Source organism: Ruditapes philippinarum, unplaced genomic scaffold (assembly GCF_026571515.1).
Source record: "Ruditapes philippinarum isolate M1 unplaced genomic scaffold, ASM2657151v2 ctg3047_1_1_1_1, whole genome shotgun sequence".
In the NCBI taxonomy this organism is placed as follows: Eukaryota; Metazoa; Mollusca; class Bivalvia; order Venerida; family Veneridae; genus Ruditapes; species Ruditapes philippinarum.
This window is the reverse complement of record NW_026860700.1, coordinates 259,818-286,446: the sequence shown is the minus strand read 5'-3', so window position 1 is coordinate 286,446 and position 26,629 is coordinate 259,818. Positions and strand designations below refer to the sequence as shown.

Genomic DNA, 26,629 nt, shown 5'->3' with positions numbered 1-26,629 from the left:
TCATAAAAACTTGTTTAAAACCAGATTTTTCTTAAAAATATATGTTTATTTTTCTTGACTAGAACATTTCATATAAAATGCATAGGATTAAATTGAAACATTTCTGAAATAAGTGCTTTTAGAACCCTTTTTCAATCTAAATTTGTTGTTGTTGTAGTTCAGAAAATTCAGTTAAACAGTCATAACTTTCTTATTCTTTAATAAAACATACAAGTGTCGGTACTCATTTTCTTAGTTAGAACATTTCTCATCTAATGGAAGTAATTTCAATTCAAAATTTGAAAAAAAAAATGTTTTTGATTTTTTTCTTATGTGTGTCTAAGGGAAACATAAATCTATCAATACTTTAATGTCTCTGATATACTTTTTGTTTAATTCCAAAAACAAGAAAGCACAAAACATGCAAAATTATTTTTTGGGAGCTTTTTGATTCTATTAAATTTAATATTCATCAAAAAATCAGCCATTTTGTTTCCAGAATCACTAACCAACCCTGTTGCATTGTGGTACTTAACCAGTGGATAAACACGCTATCCACTGGTTAGGTAGCCAGTGTACTATCCAACTGTCGAACAATGAAATTTTATCCACTGGATAACTGGCCGCTGGTTAAGGATTTAACCAGTGGATAAGCTATCCATTGGCTAATTTTAACCAATGTTTTGAACAACCCAGTCCAGATGCCATAAGTGATAAACCTTTTCAACCAATATAGATCCAGACGACCATGCACATGTCCTACCAGGTAATGTACTTTTATAAAAAATAGAATAAAAAAGCCATTTAAGAATTTAAACATGCTAAGGGATATGCAAAGACAACTTTTCATGATGGTCGAAATATTTTTAAAAACCTTTCCATAGTTCACCATGCAAGTATTGTTCGTAGTCTCAGAAGCAAAATCATGATAAGATATTAACAATGATAGGTCTCGATGAGTTTATAAAATTTTCCTGCTGGTGAATTTACAATATAAACATAACGATGCTGACCTGATTGTGGAAAAGTTAAAGATAATGCAGTATTAGCTGAGAAGTAGACATATTAACTTACAATAATAACTTGCATAAACAGTCACATACAGTAAAAGAAAAGTACTGCAAGGAAAACTTATCAACCCACCATTTGATACTTAAAGATATAATGCAAATTTTACAATGCAATACAAGCTATTGGTAAATGTAAAATATTCTTATTTCTATTTAATGTTTATAAGAGTGGCTTGCCGTCGTATGAACACATCTGCGGATGTTTCAAAATTCAAATTTACACCACTTTCTTGTTTAAATGTTAAATTCTGATTCAGCCGGTGTTTGTGAGCGGTGACGGTAACTTGCACTTTGCCATACCGTCCATAAACTAGCTCAATCAAACCGAGCCTGCAACATTTACATTTTGTCGTTTTGGGCGTTTTTAGGGATTCTGTCTAATCAATAATGTCTATAAATGGTGGCTATAACAAATCACTTTCATTTTCAGTTTGTTACAGGTTAACATTAACTGATCATTCTAGTTCGATAGCGTCGTATGTCCCTTCGTCGTTTTCTGTTTTGGGAGTAAGATTTGTGTAGAAATGGGATTCTCTATTGTCCACAGATGGATCAATTCGTATTGCTGCAGCTGTTTCTGCAATTGTTGCTTGAAAGGTATCGTCTGTACATGCATATGTGCTGAAAAATCAAATCTCTCTAAACGGCTCATTTTATCAAGTGGACTTCAACTTAATTATTATTATTACAAAAATCGTTATGGAATAAATTAGGAAAGCTTTGAAAAACAGATAAAATGCTGTTCTTTATAATTTAAGATATATCTACAGAAGAATACCGAAAATTATAATGAGTAAGTTAAATTGGGACAAACGATAAGAATGCAAGTCTGGATCATGAATTTGTTTGTTTGGATTTACGGCGCCGCACTTACACAATTTAGGCCATATGGCACCATATGGCGCAGAAATAGGAAAATGATTTAGCTAATTTCGGGTGTAACTAAATTAAAACAAAACCAGAAGAACAAAAACAATACAAAAGTGGACTTATAGGAGATAAGGAGACATAATGTGCTTACCTTAAAGGTCGATTAAAAGCCCCACCGGTTCCGTCATTTTCTTATAAAATAATCAAAAATTACCTTATTTGAATTTTTGAAAATTACTTATATTACATGTGTCTCTTATAGATTAGTAAAACATTTGGTAAATTTTGTTGTTCTTTGTTGTTGAAAATCGGTGATATAATAACTGTACTGTACAACTAAAATTATAATAACGAGTGAAGATTTCAGTTTATCATCAAAATTAATATTTGATTAAAAGAATTTACAGGATTCAATGCTGACTTAGTATTTAGATTTACTTGATGTAAGAAAGCTGTTTTAATGTTTAAAATAATGATACATGTAATAACATACCATTTTGCGTCGTCTTACGTTTGAACAATACTGTTATTACTGTTGCGTACACAACAATAATCAAACAAAAGCTCCCCAGACATATCAAAACTAGTTTCAGCTTTGATGCTTCATCATCTCCAGGAATCGGGTCTGTTATGCTTAAAGCCCTGTCTGAAACTTTAAATTTTTAACGTGATAGCATCATAACACATCAAATGACTGTTGCAACCAGTTAACGAACTTCCTTTTTTAATATATTGAGCTATTATTTAGGATTTACTATTATTTAGGATTTACGGCACACAAAACAGTAAAAGTCATATGTTTACTATTAAGCTTTACTGGTGGAGATTATTTATATATGTTAGATATAACTTATTACCATAACACTAAATGTAATACACGTGTATTTCGTTTAATGTAATGCTAACTAGTGAATAAGATCAGAAAATGTCCAGTCCAACCGCTTAGCTCATTAAAGAGAATAGCCATTTTGAAATCCACAGGACGCTGGTTTAATCCTATGGTGAAGCGAAATTTCCCAGTAAGTAATATTCAGACATTGTGTCTAATAGTCGTTTGTCTCTAACCACTCATTCAGAAATAATGTGGGATAAGTAGAAGGACACTTTCAAGGAAATTGATAATTGATGGTTAGTTTTTCTGGAAAGCATGTATGACTGACCATACCTCGAGATATTACCAAAAATAAGATGAAAGGAGGTGTTTTGTTTTGTTTTGTTTTACGTGCACCAACACAATTGAGTTCATATGCGTAAACAAATAAAAACGATTATCAAGTGTCTAGATATAAATATTATATATATCCCGTTTTTATTCATTATTGATCTATTCCAAAGAAATAAAACGTTCTATATGTTCTTATACTTTTTACAATTACATACTTCACGTCTATGAAAAAATACTTGTATTCCAGTAAAGTATGTCATACTCGCATGATTTAAATGCTTCACATATATTCTAAATAACAATTTTATGAAATTTAATTCAATGAACATATTTTATATACCAGATCAAGTTGGTAAACCACAGTGTAATATGATTATTATTAAGAACTCTATTGGCTTTCACCAAGTTACAACTTACACAAACTGTTACTTTTTACGACTTTTTTGACATAAAGAGCCCACGTAATTAAAAGTACGCAGAATTTATATGATTTCAGCGCAAATTTCAAAGTTTAATGTCCATCTTAAAAGGCAAAAAAGATGTCAGCAATTACAACTATACATACCATCTGCACCGTCGGAAGTACTCTTGTTAGTCCCTGATACAATATAATTATGACCGATTCATTAGACATATTCAGCAATTGCGAACTTATGAACTTTCTGAAATTATTGTTTAATTTATAAAATAAATCAGAAAATATCATTTGTTTAATTTTTTTTATGTAATACTTACCTTTTTAACCTGTAATGTGATTCAAAATCCAAAAGTCAAGTGACAAATTAGAAAAAAATGAAAATATGTTACATGCATTGATTAAACCAAAAAAATCTTACCCAATTCACAATATGAGCCTCCATACCCGGCTATACAGCCGTTGATGCAAGTGCCCATTACGCTATTGCACAACGCGTCCCCAGTCTCAGAACATGTACGATTACATTTCTGTTTGCAATCTTTTCCATAATAGCCGGGATCACACTCTGAAAAGAAACAAAATATTAAATGAAAATATAAATTTAATGGTGTTTTCAACTTAAACCTTCAACAACCCTTATCACTACTGCATCATCCTTAAATCCAACTTAATATGGATGGTTTATAAAAAACTCCCATTGTAATAACAATTTTTGTTTAATTGAAATAGACACTGTAAATCCTTTATACTCCAGCACCAAATCTCAGCTCACAGCATTTGAGATAAAAAAGACATAAATTTGAGACAGAATTTGATTTGTTAACTTACAAGTAGTATATCTTATCTACTGCAAGTGAAAAAAACAACAACACATTATTAACTAGAGTCTATAATGCATTTATTCTAAATGATTAGAAAAAAAATTAAAATAAATCCTTTGTTAGAAACGGATGTTGAATATGGTCACACATTGTTAGCCTTTTCTGCCCGTAAATTTCACATGAATGATAAAATAATAATGTATACAAAGATGACACACATATCTTAATTAGGGAGATTTTACTGTTCTGTATATTTTTTAATTCGGTTTGCATTGTCTGTTATGTATAAATATTGTAATGAGCTAATAATTATTTAGTTGAAGTGGTTTTTGATTTATAATTAATATAAATACACAATAAATTACTAAGAACCGCAATAACGTATAAATTGATATACACATTACCGATGTCACATTGTAATGTCGACTTGTACCCAGAACTACACCCGCCGTCACAACTTCCAGTCTCATGGTAACATGGTGAGGACAAACAGCTTCCACAATCATTTGTACAGTTTATGCCCCATTTACCATCGTCACATTCTGTAACAAGTTGACTAGGATAACACAATATGACTTACGTCAAGAACTCAATTGTGGACGGACAAATAGCGATTATAAAAGTTATAAAAGCTCACATATTTACGCAAATAACGATTATAAAAGCCCGCCATCAGCACCTCTCCGACATTGAACATTTTACGTTACATTCAAAGCATATTTGTTTCCAAAGTAACCATCAAAAATCTAAAAAAAACAACATACATAATGTTTTATTTTTTTTTATTACTAGTATAATTAAGTTATTTTTTCTGTTTCATTCAATATATTTAAAGAAGAGCCGGTGGTACAAAAAAATTCGATCTGTTTATTTTCATAGTGAAGTGCCACATGCTTGCATTTTTCTCGGAACCACAAATGTCATTAATGTTAAATCGAAATATTATCACATATTCATTTGTATATCTTATATGGGAACAAATATCAACTAAGAGATGGAGCATGGTATTTGGTTTTCGTCATTTTAGTTATGTCCATTGATGTATGAATAAAACGCATGTAATACACGAATGATTTAAATGCGTCATATATATTCTTAATAGCTATTTTATGAAATTTCAATTTAATGAACATATTTATAAATCATGTTGTTAAACGACGGTGTTAGATGATTATTATTAAAGTTAAGTACTCTATCGACTTTTAAAAACGTCACAAATGAAACTGTTGCTATTTACGACTGTTTGACATAAAGAACCCACGTAATAAAAAGTAAGCATAATTTATTGATTCTCCGCGCCAATTTAAAAGTTGAATGTCCATCTTAAAAGGACAAAAGAAAATTATGTCAGCAATTACAACTATACAGACCCCCACAAGTACTCTTGTTTTTCCCTTAATGCTGAAACAATATAATTATGACCGATTTGACAGATTTATTCATCAATTGCAGACTTATGTGTGAAGTAATTTTAATAAAATAATAAGCCAGAAAATATCATTTGTCTATATTTTTGTATTACTTACCTTTTTAACCTTTTTTATTCAAAATTCAAACATCAAGTTGCAAATTAGAAATAGTATTGCAAGCAATCTATAAGTCCTGTACCGGTAAGTACCCCAGCAAAATTCTGAAGGGCCATTGGTCATTGAATTATGCCACTATATGAATGAATTACATGAATGAACTTAAATCTTTTGAGTTCTTAGTTTGTCTATATCTTAGTACATGTAATATGTTAAGTTTCCCTGCCTAGTAATAAAATTATGTTAATACAACAGGTAATCAAAAAATCCAATATTCTTTCTCAGGAGAATATGAATAACTAATGTTTCAACTTCTCTCTATTCTAAGAAAATTTGTTGGAAAAATTCTTTAAAAGTGATCTCAGGAAACAGTTTTCAGGAACGGACAGATAGACAAACTGACAGACAATCTTTGGGTGAATCTTTATGGACGTTAGATTTATACCCGTGTCATATAATTATGATGTTTGAGTTTCAAACAACTGCTATTGGAATGAAGAAGTTTGAGTAAATGATAATAGTTTCTAGAAAAAGATATCTAAGTTCAATAGGGTTGATGGAAAAAGTCAAGCTAGGGTATTGAAACTTGTACCAAATGACTTGAGTGATATTAAGACACACACACGCCTAGAAATCATCAAAACAAAGTTTCAGACAAATTTCCAGGATATTTGGATCAAAACAGTAGCCACTAGAGTGTTAACATGTTCTATTTTTAGCTCCTGTGACCTTGTTTTTCATACCAGATGACCCAAGTTCGAACTCATTTTAGAAATTACCAAGACACGCATCCTGACCAAGTTTGATGACAATTGAGTCAAAAATGTGACTACTAGAGTGTCGACAAGGTTTTTCCATATTTGGGTGGTGTGCCCTAGTTTTTGACTCCAGATGACCCATATTTAACCTTGACCTAGAAATCATCAAAACAAACTTTCAGACCAATTTCCAGAATATTTCGATCAAAACAGTAGCCACTAAAGTGTTTACAAGATTTTTTTCCTTTTTTTAGCTCCTATTCGAGATGACCCATGTTCGAATTCATTCGAGCAATTACCTAGACAAGCATCCTGACCAAGTTTGATGACAGTTGAGTAAAAAATGTGACCTCTAGAGTGTTAACGAGGTCTTTCTATTTTTAGCTCATGTGTCCTAGTTTTTCATCCGAGATGACCCATTTTCGAACTCATCCGAGCAATTACCTAGGCAAACAGCCTGAAAAAATTTGATGATGAGTTGGTTTTGTTTGTTTGTTTCATTTTACGCCTTTTTCCAACAGTAGATGATTTAGTTAAAAATATGACCATTAGAATGTTAACAAGGTTTTTCTATTTTTAGCTCCTGTTACCTAGTAGTTTTTATCCCAGATGACCAATGCTCGAACTCATCCGATTTATCACATAGAAAAGCATCCTGACATAGTTTGATGGTGATTGAAGCACAATTGTGAACGCTAGAGTGTTACCGAACAAATGTGGACGGACGACGGGCAACGGACATTCAACGATCCTAAAATCTCACTCTGAGGTAGCTCAGGTGAGCTAAAAAGACTTGCATAATCTCCAGGCTGCCATCGTTCCACATATTAAGTTTAACAAATATTTTCTGTACTTTTTGCAATATCGTGGGATCCAGTTTTGTGGACGGATGGACTGACGTCCGGACGGACGGACAGACGGACGGTGGGTAAACCTACAGTCCCCTCCGGTTTAAATCGGTAGGGGACTAAAAGTTTCATATAATGTTTAAATCAAAAATTCTTACCAAATTCACAATATGAACCTTCATACCCGGCTATACAGCCGTTGATGCAAGTGCCATTTACGTTATAGCACAAAGCGCTTCCTATCTCAGAACATGTCCGATTACATTTCTGTTTGCAATCTCTTCCATAATAGCCGGGATCACATTCTGAAAACAAATAAAATATAGACATGAGACTTCAACCTTCAGCTTAACACTACTGCATCATAAATATTTGGTTATCTGCAATTTAGGACCTGAAATATAACGTAATATTGAGATTTTATAAGCCCCCATTGTAACGACATTGTTTGTTTAATCAAAAACGACACTGCAAATTCATCACCCCCAGCACTAAATTTCGCTCACAGCATTTGAGATTAAAAGACATAAATTTGAGACAGTATTTGATATTGTAACTTACAAGTATTGTATTCTATCTACAGCAAGTGAAAAACAAACAACAAATTATTAACTGAGTCTAAAATGAATTCATTTCAAATGGTAAGAAAGAACTAAAATAAATCATGTGTTAGAAACGGATATTGAATATGGTCACAAATTGTGAGCCTTTTCTTCCCGTAAATTTAACATGAATGATAAAATAATAATGTATACAAAGATGACACATACACATGTATATCTTAATTAGAGATATATAACTGTTTTGTATATTTTTTTTATTTTGGTCGTAAGATCTATCTATTACGTATAAGGTTTGTAATGAACTAATAATTTTAGCTGAAATAAATTTTTTGATTATATCAAATATAAATATATAACATATTACCATGAACCGTCATAATGTATAATTTAATTTGATCTTAACATTACCGATGTCACATTGTAATGTCGACTTAATTAGAGATATATAACTGTTTTAATTAGAGATATATAAACTGTTTTGTATATTTTTTTTATTTTGGTCGTAAGATCTATCTATTACGTATAAGGTTTGTAATGAACTAATAATTTTAGCTGAAATAAATTTTTTGATTATATCAAATATAAATATATAACATATTACCATGAACCGTCATAATGTATAATTTAATTTGATCTTAACATTACCGATGTCACATTGTAATGTCGACTTAATTAGAGATATATAACTGTTTTAATTAGAGATATATAAACTGTTTTGTATATTTTTTTTATTTTGGTCGTAAGATCTATCTATTACGTATAAGGTTTGTAATGAACTAATAATTTTAGCTGAAATGAATTTTAAGATTTTATCAAATATAAATATATAACATATTACCAAGAACCGTCATAATGTATAATTTAATTTGATCTTAACATTACCGATGTCACATTGTAATGTCGACTTGTACCCAGAACTACACCCGCCTTCACAACGTCCATTCACATGGTTACATGGTGAGGACAAACAGCTTCCACAATCATTTGTACAGTTTATGCCCCATTTACCATCGTCACATTCTGTTACAAATGAACTATGATGACACAATATCGCTTAAGTAACATAACTCATTTATGGAAATAGATAAAGGGCAGATAAATAACGGTTATAAGGCTCGTCATTAGCACCTCCTTGATGTTACATTCCAAAGCATATTTGTTTCCAAAGAAACAATTAAAAATCTTAAAAAACATACATAATGTTTTTATTTTCATTATTATTTTTTAATCATTTTTTTCTGTTTCCTTTGAACACAGTTATAAAAAACGCATAAAATCTAGAGCCAGTGGTACATACAATATGTTTTTTTTTCAAAATGAAATGCCGCACCCTTGCATTTTTTCCAAACCGGAAATAACATTTATTTTCAATTGAGATATTATCACATTTTCATTTGTATATCTTACATGGGTACAAATATCTACAGGGCACAGAATAATATAGTGAAGAGCATGGTATTTGGAACATGCCATTTTAATTTTGTTCTTTAATTAAGTAGTGACGCATTATAACCAAATATGCAAAATTGAGAAAAACAGAATCCCTAAAGTACGCCCGAAACGAAAATAACAGAGTCAATTTTGCAGGTTCGGTTTGATTGAGCCTGTTCACGAACGGTAATGGAAATTGCAAGTTACCACCCATGCTCCCTAGCATCTATAGCATTCAACATTTAACATGAACTGGTAGAAATGTTTAAGATTTTTAAACATCCACAGATGTGTTCGTGTGTCGGTTATCATTGAACGTTCAATGTACACGCTAATGTCATTTCATCAAAAGCGGAATGTGGTTCACGAGTAAAACCATGCGTGTGCCCTAAACGAAAAAACAATGGGCGAATATAACAATGTAATTTTGGAAGGGGGTCAGGGGTTACGAAACCTGCATATTACAGATAAGACGTGATAATACTTGTAATGATTATAACTTGCTTATCATAGGAATGAGTGTTAATAAGTACAGTCAATTTTGCTTTTATGGTTGGTAATTTCTTCCCTAATTTATTGTTATCGATATTTGACTATTCATTCACTAAAAAGTCTAAATAATTTCAATACATATACTTTCGTAATTTTTCTAAGTTTCGTGAACTTCTTGGTACATATTCTATTTATGAAATGATTGTTTTCGTTAACACTACATAATTAAGCGGTTGCTCTTAAATTTTGATTTCTTGCCCGAAAAACAAGCAGGGAAGTGAGTAAAAGTATACCAGTTTCACAGCGGTAACCTGTCCAACCAGCCTTACAACCATCCAAGCAGCCCCCATCGAGTAAATTGCACGTCATTTGGCCCGTGTAATGAGTTTCACTACAGTTTTCGCTGCAATTCTCACAGCCATATCTTCCATAAAACCTATTGTTACAGTCTGCAAAAAATACACACAGTGTGTGGTCGAATCGCGACGAAGGTCTTAGCATCGGACCAGTAATCTAAAGATTAGCCGATTTGGTTCAAACCCTATTAGTGGCAAGGCGTTGTTTCATTGAACAAGAAACTTTGCACTAATTGCTCTGAATTCGAAAGTGTTTCTATCAGCTTAAAGCTCAACCAGGCACACGCACGCTCGCACACACACAAAGTTAATAATAAAAGAATAAAAACGTACTAAAAGCAAAATAAAGTTCTGTATAAATTACCTAACTTACATCTTTATTATCCCTTTTTTTCCTTCTGAATAAGATATGAAAATAATATATTTCGAATCTTTTCAGACTAGTGACCTTTATGGATTGGTGTCTGTATATTTCAAGTCGTATTTACTCATTGGAACATGATTTAACTCTTATAAACTTGAAAAGTTTTTAGTTGATAATGGTTTATTGTATTTATTACATTCAGGTTTTAGAAATTCCTATTCCACTGACACTTTTCTTATCCATCATATGGATCACATAAGAAGTAATAATTCAAAAGGTTTATATACAGGCATGGTAGTGTTAGACCTACAAAAAGCATTTGTTTCTGTTGACCATGATATTTTATATGGAAAACTGAAATTGATGGGTATCTCAAATACTGACTGGATTATGTATTATCTTAAAGGTAGAAAACAAACTGTTGGTGTTGATAATATTTTATCAGATTATATGCCTGTTACATGTGGGGTTCCCCATGGTAGCATCCTGTGTCCTCTATTTTGTGCTATGAAAATAACATGAGAATTAGTATAGATCAATAATGTAAGCTTATTCTGTATGCCGATGACAGTGCAATTCTTTTTGCTCACAAAAATACAAGTATTATTTCTTAAAAACTTGGACAAACACTAGAGTTTTATTCATCTTGGCTTGTAGATAACAAATTGTCACTTCATCTTGAATGCCTTATTTTGGTTCCAAGCGTAAACTGACACAAGTTTAAAATTGTTTGTAATGGACATATTATTGAATCCACAAAACCTGTCAAATATCTAGGTTTAAATATTGAGGATTCTTTGTCAGGTGAGACTATTGTTAAAAGCACTCTTACAAAGGTAAATTCACGTCTTAAGTTCGTGTATAGGCAAGCAAATATTTTAGATTTTAGGACTAGAAAATATTTATGTTCTGTCAGCATTAGTACAGTGTCACCTCGATTATGCATGTTCTTCTTGGTACTCGAGTCTGAACAAGTGTTTTAAAAGTAAGCTTGCTTCAAATTTGTCAAACTAAAATTGTTAGAATTATAAACGGTATGGGACCTGAAAAAAGTGTCAATAATGTTATTCTTGCTAATATGTCTTTATTAAATGTAGAAAACAGAAAAAAGCAATTACATATTAACCATGTTTTTAAAATTGTTCATAACCAGTGCCCTTCATATATGAAAAAAGTATTTGTACCTGTAAGAGACATTCATTCGGACGAATCAGTACAATATAAGGGTCCCAAGAAGTTATAGGAAAGATAATGTATTTTTTTTTCAAAACGCAATTAATGATTGGAATTCCTTGCCTACATGCATTAAATAATAAGATAGGAGATAAAAAAGCTCAGTGAAGGCCCATTTAAAAGAACAGTTAGGAAATCATAATTAAATTCACTAGTATGACTGGATATTGATCTCCATTTTTATTGTTTTCCTGTAAGTAAAGTAAAAGAAAATATTAAAGTTTAATATTTTACCTATATGACATCTTCCATTTTCCAAAGTTTTTTTTGTAAGGTTTTTTGTTTTTATATTGTATATTGTAATAAGTATACATCAAAGGACCCCATTGGAAAAAAGCCTTTGGGCTTTCATGGGCAATCCGAGGTTATTGCACAATACTCTATACATGCTTTCACTTACATCATCACATTATTATTAATTGGTAAATTGATATCTAGTCAAAAAAAAAAAAGAAAGATAAATTTTGTATTGTCTGAAATGTAATTTTTGTGCCCCCATTTTAGTGGCGGGCATTTAGATTCACCCTTGTCCGCCCGTCCGTCCTTCTGAACGTCCGTTCTCTTTCGTGTCGCACGTAACTCAAAAAGTATTTGACATAGAGTCATGAAACTTTACAGAAAAGTTGATCAGCATGTGCAGTTGTGCACCTTGGTATTTTCCTATGGATTTATTTAGTATTTTAGAGTTATTGCCCTTGACTTAGTAAAATTTTGCAATTTTCAACTTGTGTCGCGTGTAACTCAAAAAGGATTTGACATAGAGTCATGAAACTTCTCAGGAATGTTGATTAGCATGTGTAGTTGTGCACCTGGGTATGTTCGTGTAGATTTATTTAGTATTTGTAGAGTTGTTGCCCTTGACTTAGAAAATCTTTGCAATTTTCAACTTGTGTCGCATGTAACTCAAAAAGTATTAGACATAGAGCCATAAACCTAACGGGAAAGTTGCTCAATATATGTAGTTGTGCACCTGGGGTTTCGCTTGTGGATTTATCCAGTATTTGTAGACTTATTTCCCTTGACTAAGTAAAACCCTTTTCATTATGTTGTTATTTGTTCCTTGAGTGCTTGAGTTAGAGTCAACCAACTTTACAGGTATAATGATCAACATCACTAAATTACAGGAATAATGATTCACATCACTATGAAGCTAGCACTTTGGACTTTGCATGTGGATTTGTTTTTAGTTTTGTTAGAGTTATTGTCCTTGACTTACAGTAGTATAAATTTGTAATTTTCATGCAAAGCTCAAAACTTTTTCACTTGTAAGCTTGAAAGTTTACAAGAATGTTGTACTTATGCACCTGGGGGTTTGCTTGTGGGTTTATTCAGTATTTGTAAAGTTCTTGCCCTTTACTTAGTAAAAGATTTTAAGTTTTCAAAAAATATTTGACCTAGAGTCATAAGATTGACAAAACAGTGGCGCGGTGGGGGCAACCGTGTCCTATGGACACATTTCTAGTTTAGACGTTGTTCTTTATTATTATTATTTATTATTTAATGAGCCCCCTGTCATATGTATGTTTGACAAACTTCCGAAATGTTTTACCGCAATTGTGTTATAACTTTTATATAAAAATGTATAAGTGTTTGTATAATGTATATATGTGTTTTAACTGTAATAACTATCTGTCTATCTATAATTACATTATAATCATATGAAAAGTTAAACAAAATAATAAGCATGTGTTAGGATATTTTCATTATATTTTACCTTCGTATATTCTGATGTCGCAGAGTACGAGTTGAACATTTGCGGTCGCAAGTTGCAATCGTACTAAATTACCGACCGGATATCCATTGCATGTTATTAGTATGTGTTTCTCTTTTGGTATAATGTTATTGTGATTATAACAAACTACCCCTTCTGTCAGATTTTCTTTATTTTTAAAATTTACATTTGTTGTATTGAACACTGTTACTTCAAAGTACGAGAAATCGTCTGAAAATAAATAGAAACAAACAAACATCTAGGTCATAATTAATAACAAGGCAGTCTGAAGGACAGCTAAATCCCCTTCCTCAGTGAACATGATGTGTGTACTTATTGACCTTTTACCAGCCACGACTTTCATGTTATGCCATGCATATCATAAGTGAATAGTCTTATGATGATGATAATTTGTGCCATGTTATTTAAAATTTTCATCAACTAAAAGAAAGTTATGGAGAACATATAACCTTGACCTTGGGGGTAGCAACCTGGATGTTGAACTCTGCAGATTGTGTCATGGTGGTGATCATTTGTGCCAAGTAATGTTAAAACCTTTGAATTTTCAAGACGTTATAGAGCAGACATGAAAAATAGATATTTTTTACATTGGACCTTTGAGTGTGACCCTGACCTTCAAGGTTGTGACTTGATTATTGAGCTCTGCCAATAATGTCATAATGGTGATCATTTCTGGCAAGTTATCTTAAAACATTGCAGCGGTTTAAATGTTATGAACAGACACGAAATGTAGACTTTTTAACATTTGTCCTGTAAGTGTGACCTTGACCTTGGGTGTAGCAATTCAATTATTGCGCTCCGCACATCGTCTCTTAATGGTGATAACTCGTGCCAAATTATATATATAAAAAGAACTTTTCAGCGGTTTAAAAGTTATTGAGCGGATACAATTTGTATACCTTGAATTTGGGGGTGGCACACCAATTGCACTACGTCTCATTAGTGTGATCACTTGTGCAAAGTGATTTCAAAATTATTTCAGCGGTTTGAAAGTTATGGAGCGGACACAAAAGAGTTACGGACGGACGGACAGGATAGACGGACGGACCGTCAAACGGAGGCCATTCCTTTAACCCCCTTTCCGCTACGCGGAAGGGGATTAAAAATGTCATATGCTCAGGTTAGAATCGGAAAGCCTTGTTACCACACAATTGATGGACCCCCTCAGCACGGATATTCCTATGGGAACCACAGAAACATCACCCATTTTTTTGCCTATTTTAACATAGTTTAAATGGCTTACTTTTATATGTTTCTACATGATCATTTTAGTGTTTTACTTATTTAACCTTTTGTAACCATGACAACTGTTAGAATTTCACTTTGCGGGGATTCATTTTATTTACACTGTCTCGTTTATAGGAATTTGGTGGGGCTAAGAGCGAGGTTTGGTGCACCATTAACCCGTTTAAACTCCCCAGCAGTCATTATTATGCTGCTGACCGTTCCAAGGCGGCCCCCCGATGTGTTCCTCAGATGTATGTCTATGTTGTTTCATACTGTTTTGGTGACACTTTTGCGTGTGTCCCTTGTTGTTTTCTCGTCTACGGTAAGTATCTTCCCCATTGCCTCTAGTTTTTATTTCTTTGATAAACCCCCACCCCCTTCCCCCGGTCTCCTTCCCCTTTGTGGGCATATTATTATTTTCTTTGAATTCCTAATCAGTTACAAATTATTTATCATTTAATGATTAACCTGTCCGTGCTCTGTCTTTGCCCTGTCCTGTTTTTGTTTGGGGTCCGCCTGGGCTCCTTGCCATTGGTTCTTGTTGCTTGGTCATATGGGGGTTGCGTTCATTGAACGCCGCCTTTCCTTGTTGATCTTGTTTATCATATTTTACCTTAGAAAACAAATTTATTATGGAAATTCACATCATTGCACCAGTATTTTCCTATTATTGTAGCGTATGGATTTATAACTTTATTCGTAACAGCGATATTAAGCCATTCTTAGGTCGCATCTACACATATTCAAGTTTCTTACATGCCACATTTAGATAGACTAAATAAATGGCCCTTTCAACATTTAATCAGGCGCAATTTTTACTGAAATGACTATTTAAGATTGCCCAGGATTTATACTTTTGTCTTTGCAATACTATGTTTCTGTAAAATATGTGAATAAAAAGCGGGAAAATGATGCAATTAGCTAAAAACAATGGCGTAAATGAAATGTGTACATTATTTTAAAATAAATGGAAAATGAGAGGAAAAAATATTTTGAGCTTATAAATTGTCGCAAATTCTTAATTTGATGAAAGTTAATTTCACTAAATGAACAAGATCATTTAAAATGCCTATTGATTATACTTTTGCAAAACAGATTTTCTTTGCTCTTATGTGTATCGATTTGTTCCTTTGACCAAGACATTGTAAACATTTACTAAAATTAACAGGTCATGAACAATGAATCAGTAACATAAAAGTCAGAAAATAATAAAAAACCAATACTATCACACCTTTGGGGCACATGTTTTGTGTCAAACCAGTTTGATCAGTCTTGACAGCTAAAAAAATTGTAGAAAAATAGAACGTGTTCTAATTTTCTTGCAAGGAATTATCTTCATGGATGTCACATAATTTCTCTTTAAAACCCATTCAAGTAGAGGTCTACACTATGCAAGACAAGAGAATACTTGCATTCAAGACTTGAATAGGTGTAGACGGGGCCTTAGAACGAATTTCATATATAAAGAATCTGTGACCCATCTTGTCCCCTAAACCACATTGACATATGAAATTCTTAGCATGTATGACTCTAACGGAATCAACAGTGTAATATACAAAAAAGTTTTTATGTGATCAGTTCATACCATATGAACAGAACATAATATGAGATGCAATTATATTAATGTACGAGCATACTTCTTTTTAAGGGGTTAATTCCCACATCGTGATTAATTCATACCTTGTTATCGTGATTTATTATGAAGCCGCAATGACCACTGGACAGACGTCTTTTTTTCAATAAACCGTGATTTGTCTGATACAGATAAGTTATATATCTTGTGGGAATTTATTAAATAACCCCATCCCAATAATATCAATATATTTTTATGATTTAAAAATCTGAAAACAAGGTGATCCCTCGGAAACACTAATCACAACAAAATTACAAGAAAATTGCGGACTCGGTTTGATTGAATCTGTACATGAGGGATAATGAATACGTGCAACATCCCTCACGCCCCCTAGCACCTAAAGCCTTCTTAGAATTTGAATTTTATGTTCAAAAGCTTGGCAATAATGCAAATTTTATGAATTGGTATGGACACTAAATTAGACAGAGGAATATCGTATAATTAACGAAATAAATGTCTTACATGGTCTCTAATACTTACATTATATCAATGTTTAACTTCCGGTCTATAGTGTCCGACATTCATGAAACTTTATTTTTTATCAAACTGGACAAGTACCTTATTCTTACCACATTCGGAAAACTTCTTCAATCTTCATTTAATATATAGGAAATATGAGTAATAGTTCTACATCGTAACTTTTTTATGTAAGCAAAGACGCCGCCAGGAACATCACAATATGATCCGTTACGGATAGCATCACCACGTTTCTTCGAAGATTGATCAAAAAGTTCTTGGACCGAGGTACTTCAGTAGTCATACAACCCAAATTATGGTCTAACTTTTCAATATAATCGCCCTCCACATCAATGCACTTTGCCCACTAGTGCTCCAACTTGTTTAATCCTTCAAAATGGAATGGAGAGAAATAAGAATTGAAAATGTTGCAGGCTCGGTTTGATTGAGCCTGTTCATGGACGGTACTGTCAAGTGCAAACTACCGTATTCAGCTGCAGTAACAAAGTCTGTTAAGATGGTTGACTCTGCAGTACAAGTCAACTTATGCCAATGCCCGCCACTTAAGTTACCATTACCAAAAAAGCAAACAGCTTCACAAAGTAAACAGTCTACCTCTGTGCAGACTCAGTCACCAACAAAGTCTTCTCCAAAGAAGCAAACTGCAAACAATCAAATAGCATCGTCTGAGAAAGTTTATCAAAAACAATCGCCTAAAGAGCGAATTGTCATCACCGATAGGGTGAAAAAAAGCAATGCGAAACCCGATCAACACAGAAAATCGGTTCGCCCTACTTCACGACACCGAATGATGGAGGATGAGGATTTATACCTCTCCCCTCCTTGAACTCCGAATGCCAGAAGTCCAATAAAAGTTTCCTACTTAATATAAATATTTTTTAATATGGATTATAGAAGTCATTCTATCCTACAATGGAATTGCCGAGGTCTTAAGTCAAACTATAATGATCTACTTTTACTATTATCTAAATTCTCTCCAAATGTATTATGTCTTCAGGAGACTATGTTATCGCCTAAAGATAATATCTCTATAAAAGATTATTCACTTTATAATTATATATGCACTTGTAACGCCAGAATATCAGGTGGTACAAGCATTGCAATCGCAAATTGCATTCCTCAAAAAGAATTAAAACTTAACACAAGATTACAAGCTGTAGCTGTGCAGGTGACCTTACATCGACCACTAACAATTTGTTCTTTATACCTTCCTCCAAATATAACGGTAACAAGTAATGAACTTGAAAGTATTGTTCGACAATTACCATCACCTTTCCTTTTGTTAGGCGACTTTAATGCTCACAATCCTATGTGTGGGGCAGTACATCTACAAATAATAAGGGTAACATAACTGAAAAATTGATAGATAACTTTCAGCTTTGTTTATTAAACAATCGGTCACCTACATATTTACATCCAGCTACAGGTACGTTTTTGCTTGCATCGACCTCTCGATTGTCCACTCTGCTATATACTTGGACTTCGATTGGAAAGTTTTAGATGACCAGTACGGCAGTGATCATTATCCATTGTTACTAACATCAAATGACTCTATACCAGATGAAGGACGTCAAATTTTTAAAAAGCAGATTGGGAAACATTTACGAGGCTCTGTTCTATTGATCTAACAAAAAATGAATTTGATTTCACCTCTGATGATATAGCTGAAACTTTCTCTTCAGCATTACATACGATTGCCTGCAAAGTTATTCCATAAAAAAAAATAATAAAAGTAACAAAATCAAAAAACCATGGTTTAACGATGAATATAAAAAAGCCGTTCGTATACGTAAAGCTTCACTCAAAAAAATTGAACATAGCCCTACAACAGAAACTCTTGAAAATTATAGAATATTTAGAGCCAAAGCTAGAAGATCAGTGCGTCAATCTAAACGCCAATCATGGCAATCTTATGTTTCAAATATTAATTCAAATACTCCTATTAGGAAAGTATGGGATGCAGTACGAAAAATAAGTGGTAAGTATAAAAAGAGTCCAACTGTTCACTTAAAAACTGGTGATAGCCAATATGCCAAAACAAAAACGGATATTGCAGAAACTTTGGCTAAAACTTATGAAAAGAACTCTTCTTCAAGCAATTATTCAAATAAATTTCAACAACATAAAAGTAAAGCTGAGAAAGAGCATATTAATTTTGCTTCAACAAACGACGAAGACTATAATTCCCTTTTCTCTATTGATGACTTAATTTATTCAATCAAAACTGCAAAAGATAGTGCTGCAGGCCCGGACGAAATTTACTACCAGTTTCTTAAACATTTACCACCCCAATCCCTAGACTTGCTTCTTGAAATTTTTAACAAAAGTTGTGTATCTGGTGAATTTCCCAACACTTGGAAAAAATGCGTTGGTTATTCCTATCCCTAAACCTGGAAAGATTCAACTGACCCTACAAATTATCGTCCAATTTCACTTACAAGTTGCCTCTGCAAAAAATTCGAGAGAATGATAAATAATCGGTTAGTTTGGTATCTAGAAAATAATGGAATTATCACTAATTCTCAGTCAGGTTTTCGTAAACAGCGAAGTACAAACGATCATCTTGTACGACTTGAGACTTTTATTAGAGAAGCCTTTGTAAATAAACAACACCTGGTATCAATTTCTTTTGATCTTGAGAAGGCTTACGACACTACTCGGAAATATGGTATCCTAAAAGATCTAAAAGATGCTGGACTTAATGGCAGACTTCCTCTTTTCATTTCTGGATTTTTAAACGATAGGGACTTTAAAGTAAGACTTGGTTCAACTTTTTCTCAGGTCCACCAACAAGAACAAGGTGTTCCTCAAGGAAGCATACTTTCTGTTACACTTTTTGGCCTTAAAATAAACAATATTGCTAGCGCTCTTACATCAGGCATAGATTGTTCTCTATATGTAGACGATTTTCTTATCTGCTATCGATCGAAAAGTATGAGAACAATTGAACGGCAACTTCAACAAAATTTAGATAAAATTCAAAAAGAGGGCAATAGAAAATGGTTTTAAATTTTCAAAGTCAAAAACTCAATGTGTTCATTTCTGTCGATTGCGGAAACAACATAATGACCCTGAACTTTAACATATCTGGTTCTAAAATTCCAGTAGTTGATGAAGCTAAGTTTTTAGGAATTATATTTGATAAAAAACTTTCTTTTATACCACATATTAAACATTTGAAAACTAAATGCCTAAAAGCTTTAAATTTACTTAAGGTTTTATCAAGTACAAATTGGGGATCAAATTCTTCCACATTACTGAAATTATACAGAAGTCTTATCCGATCAAAACTAGAACTGCCACTATCATGGCGTAAATACCCCCGCATACCACTTTGTCAGAATCAACAGTGGCCATTAAGAGCTCAAGGACAACCTCCCTGCAAAATCTGAGGTTACTAAGCCAGTGCATTGCTAAGTTATGTATTCTACATGCTTCAAATGTGAAAATGTCAAAATCAATACATTGCGGACAGGACATTCTTTAGCAATTGAGAAGAAAAGCTTTTTGAAGTCAAGGCCCCTGTGACCTTGACCTTTGACCTGGTGACCTCAAAATCAATAGGGGTCATCTACTAATCATGACTAACCTAAATGCCAAATATGAAGACTATGGGTCAAAGGAATCTTAAGTTTTTGGGCGGACAATGTTTTGAAGTCAAGGCCCCTGTGACCTTGACCTTTGACCTGGTGACCTCAAAATCAATAGGGGTCGTCTACTAATCATGACTAACCTCAATGCCAAATATGAAGACTATGGGTCAAAGGAATCTTAAGTTATTGGGCGGACAAGCTTTTTAAAGTCAAGGCCCCTGTGACCTTTGACCTGGTGACCTCAAAATCAATAGGGGTCATCTACTAATCATGACTTACCTCCATGCCAAATATGAAAACTGTGGGTCAAAGGAATCTTAAGTTATTGGGCGGACAAGCTTTTTGAAGTCAAGGCCCCTGTGACCTTGACCTTTGACCTGGTGATCTCAAAATCAATAGTGGTCATCTACTAATCATGACTAACCTCCATGCCAAATATGACGACTGTAGGTTATTGGGCGGACAAGAAAAAAACCGACGGACAGCCGGACGGACGGACGGACAAACTGATTCCAGTATACCCCCCCCTTACAACTTTGTTGTGCGGGGGTATAAAATAGATTATGGCTCTGTAGTATATGGGTCTGCAAGAAAATCATATCTTCAAATGCTAGATACCATACATCACCGTGTTCACAAAGATTTAAGGATCAGGATCAAGATCAGGATCAAATTTAACAACTCTAATATTCTTCATTGTTTTTGATCCTCAAAGATTTAAAATATCTATAATATTAATTTGATAAAACTAGACTTGCAATAGCAAGTTTATGAAATTTTAGAATAAATTTATTGTCATTTTGCAAGATATGGGCATTTTACAGTTGATCCAAATATTGATCCTGGTCCTAAAATTGATCCTTATTTTGATCTGAAAATGTTTGCTATTTGTTTTTGTTTTTTTTTGATTTTATCCAAAATAGTTTGGTTTACTTTGCAAGTCAGCAATATTTTACATTTTGAATATATACCATTCAATTCTATGAAAAACATATTAATATTAGTAACATAAAACAATGAAAATAAAATCAGGATCACTTGATCCTTCATGATCCTGAATCTTTTTCTTAGTGAACAGGGGCCTGGGGTTTACACCGGTTTAGCTTTAGGGTTCCGGCTTTTCGCAACTTCACCTGGTAGAAATGTCTATATGCGGAAGCTGGGGAAAACCCATCGCTTCAATCTTCGTCGAAAAAAAGCCTATCACTTCAATACGCAACTAGGAATTTCGGTCTAATTTAGCAAAAATTTCCAGCCTAAAAAATATTTATTTTCAAAACCAAGTTATACTGAAAAATTTGTTAACAAACCAAAGGAAATTAAAACCATTAGGCCTTCGCTTCAAAGATGATTTAGATAAACTTAAATTAATCCAGACAGTATCCTTCAAAATGACGATGAGGATGTTCCACCTTGGACTTAATAATGTCCCGAAATAAATATTAACCTTTCAAATATAAAAAAGTCATCAAATTCAGCTGAAAACTTCAAAAGAGAAGTTTCTAGCAAATTAAGGAAGAACATGAAGATTTTAATACATATTATACGGACGGTTCAAAAGAAAGGTTGCAAAAGTAAGGTGCGGCTGGTTTTGAAAATAATTTTACATTCTAGTATGAGGTTACCAAGATAATGCAATCAAATTTCATTTTACTGCTGAAACAAAAGCTATTGATTAGCATTACCATACATAGCACAGCATTTTCAATGCTGATAGCTATTTCCTTCTTCGATTTTTTCCCGGAGGGGATTGTTATTAGCCTTTAGTGTTTACTTCCACTGCTTTGCTCTGTTTTTTTGATTCTGAAATCGGAAGTGGAAAATTGGACCAATAATTTTATTCCTTGAGTTATTCGATCAGGTGAAATAAAAAACTAGGGTTTTCATTCCTCGTAGCGAGACAAAAGCCCATCTTGAAATGTCAAGGGCCTTTGGTCCGTTTTGGTCCGTCAGTTAACTGTCTGGGGACCCATTCTTAGCGGAACCTTTGGGACATTGCCCATAGACTATCAGTCAGAATTTGTTATTAACTTGAACAAAAGCTTATACCCACTTCCCTAGCCAATGCTTTGCATTTTTTGCCTTCTGTCGCACATCTTTGAACCAAAATCTTGGGTCATCAAGCTTCAGCATTTGTTTTCATCGGTAATGGCCTCTTTTGGCCGCCAATGTCACTCATCATCTGCAATGCTCCCCCTGCCCCTCTTAAACAGCCCATTTTTCACAGTGCTATAGGAAGGGGACTCCTTCCAAAGTGTATCCATGAAGTCTTCATGGATTTCCTTGGGGATATCCTTTCTTACATAGGTACTTAATGACGGCTCTGATTGCATCTTTCACCATTTTGTCTAAATGACACACCCCTCTACTGATCAAAGTGTGTTTCAAATATGTTACTTATTTGTTACTTTAAACCGCGCGTAACTCGATCAGTAATCGTCAATAAGATATCGGTATCGTTGTTTCGTGTGTAAATGTCAGTGTAGAGGCTAGAAGTATATCGGGACTAGAACTTTTTGATCATACCTCGTAAAGCTACAATTTAATGGGACTCGGTACATTGGTACTAGTTTCATGTACGATATGTGACTGTTTGATGCAATATGGTCAGGTTGATAAATTCCAAATAGCACAATGTTTCTAGAAAATTTTGAAGTATCGGGTCCATGCATATAATTCAGTTGATTTGTTAATCACGAAACAATACAATATGTTACGATGTGAAAATTCGTTCGAAACCTTGAGAAAAGTAACTTCTTTTTACTTTCTGATGTGGTCAGGATCTCTCAGTCAAGCAATATGAAAACTCTTATATGATATCCTTACGTCATAGTCCATGAGATATAGCATCATAATAAAGAAACTTACTTGTTATGTTTGCTGTTGTGAGCAACTCAATTTTCCTAACTGTTGCATACTCCGGTATCCATATGTTCCACCAAGGTGCCACTGAGTTTTTGTCAGACGTACGGCTACATGTTGTTAGAGAGTCATCATTAGCCAAGTCAGAATACAACGGAGGGTAAATATTACTTACGTGTCGCGAGTCTTGACGGAATGCAATGTTTTCTGAAGTGAAAAAATACGACCTTTTCGTCATGCATTGCCATTATCAGTGATTTTTTTCACACGGACATTAAGGACTGCTTCGAATGAATTATCAAAAATGTCGAACGAATTAGTGGAGAATAGATACTTCTCAAAAAAAAAATTCTATGGTCAAAATAATCAGCAACGTATTCAAGAAGAGGTTTTATATATGTTCTTAATAATTGATATAATTTAAAAAATTAATAAAAACTAGTGCTCTTGCTATTTTAAGTGATTAATAGTTTTAAGCCGAATCTAAATTACATTAGCCAGTACCAGACATATTACAATTCATTGCCTTGTTATTTAAGGGAATGCACCACGATAAGAAAAAGTAAAGAAAGGGGAAATAACAATGAAATGGATTAGTCTTTGGAAAACGTATGAATTTACATATGATGGCTTCGGAATTCTGTATATTATCAATATACGGGTAAAATATGAGAAGGTATAGATACTTATACCCTGTGTTTACTATACCGACAGGTAAACTTGGCCGCCGCCCCCCCCCCCAAAAAAAAAATAATAAAAAAACACAAAAAAAAACCAAAAAACACACAACAAACAAATACAAAACAAAAACAAATTGGAAGGTCTTGCAAATATAATTATATTGCTACTCTCTTGATTTAAGGTCAGACTTACTAAATTGACATCCGGGTCCTACCCAGTTAAAGTCGCATCCACTGCTGCAGGCACCTGTTAAGACGTCACACTGCTCAGACTGGTTTACACAATGACATTCATATTGACATTTATCTCCATATCGAAGACGCCCTGATCCCGATGTTGGACACTTAAAAATCGACGACCCGTCTGTACGACCTAATTAATAAATGACATGCTAAATAATGAAATATCATTTTGAAATGTCTATTTTTTTTCTTAGGGACTAAATTTCGAGAATTGATTTTTGTTTGCGAAAAATATGATAGGTAAGTGTTCAAGTATGATTTAAATTTAATCTAACTGAAAGAAGTAATCCGCGAATATCTAACCTTGACAATAAGTCTTCGATGCTGATTTCGCGGAATGTTAACCACGCAATAATATCTGATTATACAGTAAGGTGTATTTGTCCAGTTGATACAAGGAAAAAATTTGTAGGAAAATTATTTTATAAGGACGAATAATGTCCACAAAATCATTAAAATAACATGTTGAAATAGATTCATCTCGATTTCGTAAATTGTCTTTATTTTAATATGAACTATTTCAACAACACTTAAATTGACGTCTACAGTAAAAGATATATTTCCACATTTTTATATCAATTATCTAAGTGTCCGGTCCGTGATCGTAAGGGAGAGTTCTTAAACAATCATCTTTTCCATACTTTTTTTATGGCAACCTTAGCCACAAAGCTCTATTATAAAGGCGTATTTTGTGTTTTGTTAAAAGCTATTTCATTTGATTTTCTACTTTTTACCTCAAACTTACTCGGAATTGTCTATGAAATTCTACTACATTTCTATGAAGGGCGATACTCTTTTTGAAAATACTACTTCCGGGCGATTTTTCTTAGCAACGGTCGCGTCGTTAAAAGGTCTTTAGAGGATATGTGAACGAGTGTAGATTTAATACTTAATTTATTAAAAGAGTGATGTACAATTATAGTATGCATTATTCAAAGAGTTCAATAATCTAGGTATTGAATCTACACGAACTTTTTTTCTATTTATCTCATATTATCCAAAATGGTAAAAAGAGTCATTTTTTATTGACATGCCTTTAGTATAACGCTAACATAAGCGCGCTTTACCGTTTTCCTGCGCCGTGGTTAATCTAATAAAAAATATATATACAGCAATGTTTTATGAAAACTTAGTTCAATTGTCAAGTAAAATTGATGTTAAAAATAAATTTACAAAATTATCATGCTATTTGATTAAAATTGTATTCTTATTTATTTATTTTCATGTATTTGTTTATTCGATTATTAAATCATATTATTTATCTATTAACTTTTACTGTAAGTAAAAGAAGCATGGTTATATAAATGAAAAAAAAAATAATTTCTTAAGTCTAAATATATAATATATATAAATTTTTACTTCAGTAATCAATTTAGACAATTTTCAGTTTATTCTTATAATAATGCACCATAATTATCAGTGAAAATGTTATAATCATTAAAATCAAATACGTTATTTTGCAAATAATCAGAAAAAGCTGCTTTTAAAAAGTACATAACTATTTTAATGCGTATTTAATTAACTACGAATATATATTTGAAATTAACTTCAACCTGGATCTATTAAAACACTTGCAATAATTAGGCTCAGCATAACTCCATATGTTTTCCAACTAGTATTATACGTAAATACGTTTTTAATCTTGTCCAAGTACATTTTCAATTTTGCGTAAGTACACTTGTCTCAATATAAAATCGAAACTGCAACTGCTGTCAGTTCAAGTGTCATTTGACGTTTCATAAAATCACTTAGATACATGGGATGTTAGGAAATGCCGAAATTATGTTTTAAGTGGAGGTAACGGATATTATCAATATAATAGAAGTATAGGTTAGTGTTTATTAGGGAGCATTTATACAACTAAATTGGTCTAAAGCGGCGCAACTAGCTTAGTGTTTGTTTGATTATTAAAATTATTTTTTTTATAAAACTGTCGATTTACTTGACTGATTAAATTTATTAAAGTAAATGTGTTATGATTCATTTGAAAAACTGCAATTCTACTGAACAAAAAGATTTTAAACACTAAATAAAGATCGTTTGAGGATTCAGCTTTTAGAAAGTTAAGACAAAACAAAATTAACTCTGACTACAGGAATGTAGGCCAACCTCTTTAACTGATACACAGTCAGACAATGTGTTTAATGAGTGCAAGGGAACCCGTCTGATTCAAATAGACTTGACTTAATGTTATAATTTTATAAAAATTAAAGGACTTCAAGTACTAATGGAGATTCAAAGTCAATTTTAATTTACTTTTAAGATCATAATTATAATGATAATGGACT

At 32.9% G+C, this 26,629-nt stretch overlaps 1 protein-coding gene across 4 annotated transcripts; it reads right to left on the bottom strand.

Moving 5' to 3' along the window:
* Positions 1–685: 685 nt before the first annotated feature.
* On the bottom strand, positions 686–26,056 carry LOC132713104 (multiple epidermal growth factor-like domains protein 10). Of its 4 annotated transcripts, XM_060695573.1 has the most exons (12): positions 25,895–26,056; positions 24,292–24,471; positions 23,425–23,625; positions 13,609–13,836; positions 10,235–10,390; positions 8,901–9,038; positions 7,614–7,760; positions 4,728–4,865; positions 3,921–4,067; positions 2,413–2,571; positions 2,071–2,110; positions 686–1,670 (listed from the first exon to the last, which is right to left on the bottom strand). In XM_060695573.1, the coding sequence occupies exons 1-12, from the start codon at positions 25,995–25,997 to the stop codon at positions 1,505–1,507; spliced, it is 1,803 nt and encodes a 600-aa protein (XP_060551556.1). In that variant the 5' UTR covers positions 25,998–26,056; the 3' UTR covers positions 686–1,504. The 4 variants fall into 4 exon arrangements, with proteins under 4 accessions (XP_060551556.1, XP_060551557.1, XP_060551558.1 ...); XM_060695574.1 differs by lacking the exon at positions 13,609–13,836; XM_060695575.1 differs by lacking the exons at positions 3,921–4,067; positions 4,728–4,865.
* Positions 26,057–26,629: the final 573 nt, after the last annotated feature.

Excerpts from the sequence above, each read along its gene's own strand:
- LOC132713104 (XM_060695573.1), bottom strand. The coding sequence starts at position 25,997 with ATGTACTTGGACAAGATTAAAAACGTATTTACGTATAATACTAGTTGG. Across the intron at positions 10,391-13,608 it reads CGACATCAGAATATACGAAG|ACTGTAACAATAGGTTTTAT; the intron begins GTAAAATATAAT and ends TATTTTTTGCAG. Across the intron at positions 1,671-2,070 it reads GCTTTTAATCGACCTTTAAG|CACATATGCATGTACAGACG; the intron begins GTAAGCACATTA and ends TTGATTTTTCAG.